General features: G+C 40.9%; 1 protein-coding gene across 1 annotated transcript; it reads left to right on the top strand.

The window, feature by feature from the left end:
- Positions 1-725: 725 nt before the first annotated feature.
- LOC108770849 (uncharacterized) lies at positions 726-2,258 on the top strand. The gene is made up of 4 exons (XM_018522583.1): positions 726-854; positions 913-1,306; positions 1,740-1,975; positions 2,028-2,258. The coding sequence occupies exons 1-4, from the start codon at positions 726-728 to the stop codon at positions 2,256-2,258; spliced, it is 990 nt and encodes a 329-aa protein (XP_018378085.1).
- Positions 2,259-2,930: the final 672 nt, after the last annotated feature.

The following is a 2,930-nucleotide window of genomic DNA, read 5'->3' as shown; positions in this document are numbered from 1 at the left end:
TGGTTACAAACCCTTTTTGCTTGAGATCTTCCTGAGTTACGAACCTTTAAAGTTTAAGTATCGCCGGCGCGTTATCTAAGGTATGCGCGCGCGCGCGCACGCACGCACGCACGCACATACACACGCACACACACAAACGCGCGCGCACAAGACTCACTTTGATCAAGCGTCTCGAAGAGGTGGATATCCGACCGTGCCACCTCCACACAGTATACCTTAGATAATGCATTTTCGTGTAATTTTTACCTCACGCCATAGACCTTTGTAAATTTTGTAAAAAATTTTTAGATTTGACGGATATCCATTTATGTCCGTATAACTCCGTAAAGTATCAGTCATATTGAAAATTTAATTATAGATTTCGAAAGTAGAGATTTCAACCTTTAAAATCCTTTTTTAATTTTTTGTCTGCGATGATTTTTCATTGAATTATGGTGTTCTGAATATCGCTCAATTTTTAGCGTGTTTGAAAGTGTTCCCTAGATTTTGTTGAGTAGTGTAGATACTGATGCGTCAGGATGTGGAATAGGGGCAGTCTTGTCGCAACATCAAAACGGAGGAGAGAAGGTGATTTCTTACTATAGTCGCGTCCTAAAACAGAAAGGAATTATTGTGTGACGCGGCGAGAACTTTTGGCCATTGTTGAAGCGATTAAATCATTTTACCATTATTTGTATGGTAGGGAGTTTGTGGTGCGGACGGACCATGCGTCGCTGAAATGGCTGATGTCCTTCAAAGATTTGGAAGGCCAGTTAGCACGTTGGTCGGAAAGACTTCAACAATACGACTTTCAGGTCATTTATCGGAATGGAATTCTTCACGGGAATGCAGATGCTTTATCCAGACGACCCTGTGTGGGTACTGAATGTCAGTATTGCGCAAGGACTGAGATCAAAGAGGCTGTAAAATTAGAAAATTCTGTTGCTCGGATTGTTCTTGGCTGAGGACAATGGTGAAACCTGGCGACAGGAACAGTTAGAGGATCCTAGTATTGCAATTATTCTCCAAGGAAAGGAGACTGGGATCCGTCCTTCTTGGCAGGAGATTGCATCCAGAGATGCTTCTGCTAAGATTTACTGGTCCTATTGGGATTCTTTAGAGCTTAGGAATGGTGTACTTTACAAAAGGTGGGAGGCACCAAATCTGAGAGATTCCATTGCTCAATTAGTTGTTCCTAAGGGACGGATTCAACAGATTTTGGAACAGGCACATGATTCTCCGTCAGGAGGACATTTTGGGATCAGTAAAACCTTAGAAAAAATTCGAAAAAGGTTCTATTGGGCGTCCTGTAAACAAGACGTTGAAAGTTGGTGTTAGTCTTGTAATATTTGCGTCGCAAGGAGTGGTCCGACGGGAAAAGGAAAATCTCCGTTTCAAATTTATAACGTTGGAACTCCGTTTGAGAGAGTTCAAATGGACGTGCTTGGTCCGCTTCCGACAACTCTTACAGGAAATAAGTATTTATTGGTCGTAGTTGACTGTTTCACAAAATGGGTAGAAGCTTTTCCTTTGAAAAATATTCGAGCAAAAACTATTGCAGAAACCTTTTTAAATCAAGTTATTTCAAGGCATGGCGTTCCTTTAGAAGTTCATACAGACCAGGGAAGAAATTTTGAGTCCAAGATTTTTTCAGGAATTATCGTGACTGCTTGGAATCAAAAAGACGAGAACGACTGCTCTACATCCCCAGTCGGATGGTCAAGTGGAATATCAACATCAAACAATTCTAAACTATTTAGCCAAATTTGTGACTAAGAATCAAAGGGATTGGGATCGTTGGATTCCAATGTATTTATTAGCGTATAGATCTTCAAAACGTGAAACTACCGGCGTAACACCGGCAGAATTGTATTTCGCTCAGGATCTTAGACTTCCTATAGATTTGCTTCGAGGAAATCCTCCTGTACCGAAAGAACAGTCAATGGATAGCTATTTAGGCAAGATTAAAAGGAAATTAGAGGGAATTCATGATCAGGTTAGGAATCGTGTTGATAAAATCTTCTCCCACCAAAACCTGGTATGATCAGAAAACCAGGCGAATTCATTTTGAGATAGAGCAAAAGGTTTGGTTATACAATCCTCGAAGAGTTAAAGGTAAAGCTCCAAAATTGCAAAGCAGCTGGGAAGGACCATACTATGTTGTAAAGAAACTCAGTGATGTCGTGTATTGTATTCGCAAGTCAAATAAGTGTAAAAATAAAATTGTACATACGGATAGGTTAGCACCTTATTGTGATAGACAAGAAGAAAGGGAGTAAATAAAAAAATAATAGATGAATGATCATTCAGAGCCTAGTATTAAGGGTCCAGTCTCGTTTGTTGGGTCGAAAAAATCGAAATTTTTTTGCGGATTTCGATAGCTGTCTAGAACGTTGTGCTAAAAGGGCAAATCGATATTCGTTACGATTCAAAAGTTATGAGTCATTGAGTCGACCCGTGCGGAGGCACGCATCGAGCGTCTCCCACGGGTACGAAAGGCAGAAGCGGCTGGAAGTTTGGAAGACTACAATCACCCCGCTCCTCTCGACCATCATGTGCAGGAATTGATCAGACCAATCTACGAAGACCTATCATCCAATGATTTGTTGGACCGTTGTCTTGAAAGATATACGCAAAACAACAATGAATGCTTCAACAAAACAATATGGCAGTTCGCTCCGAAACACACGTTTTGCGCTTCAAATATTATTACCATATCCGCATATCTGGCAACATATATTTTCAATAAAGGCTTTCATCCTATTTTGAAAATTATGACGATTATGGGCATCGTCATCGGTCCACATGCACACGAATATGCCAACCATCGTAACGAGGAACGTTTGAAAGACGCAGAGCGGCGAACGGCATTTGCTTCAATGGAGGAAAGAACGCTACGAAAAAACGAAAAACTCCATGAACAACTAAATTTTGAAGAAGCCGAAGGACTG

The sequence above is a fragment of the Trachymyrmex cornetzi genome, unplaced genomic scaffold, assembly GCF_001594075.2.
Source record: "Trachymyrmex cornetzi isolate Tcor2-1 unplaced genomic scaffold, Tcor1.1 scaffold1361, whole genome shotgun sequence".
Taxonomy (NCBI): Eukaryota; Metazoa; Arthropoda; class Insecta; order Hymenoptera; family Formicidae; genus Trachymyrmex; species Trachymyrmex cornetzi.
The sequence above is the reverse complement of the archived record's forward strand: the minus strand, read 5'-3'. Positions and strand labels throughout refer to the sequence as shown.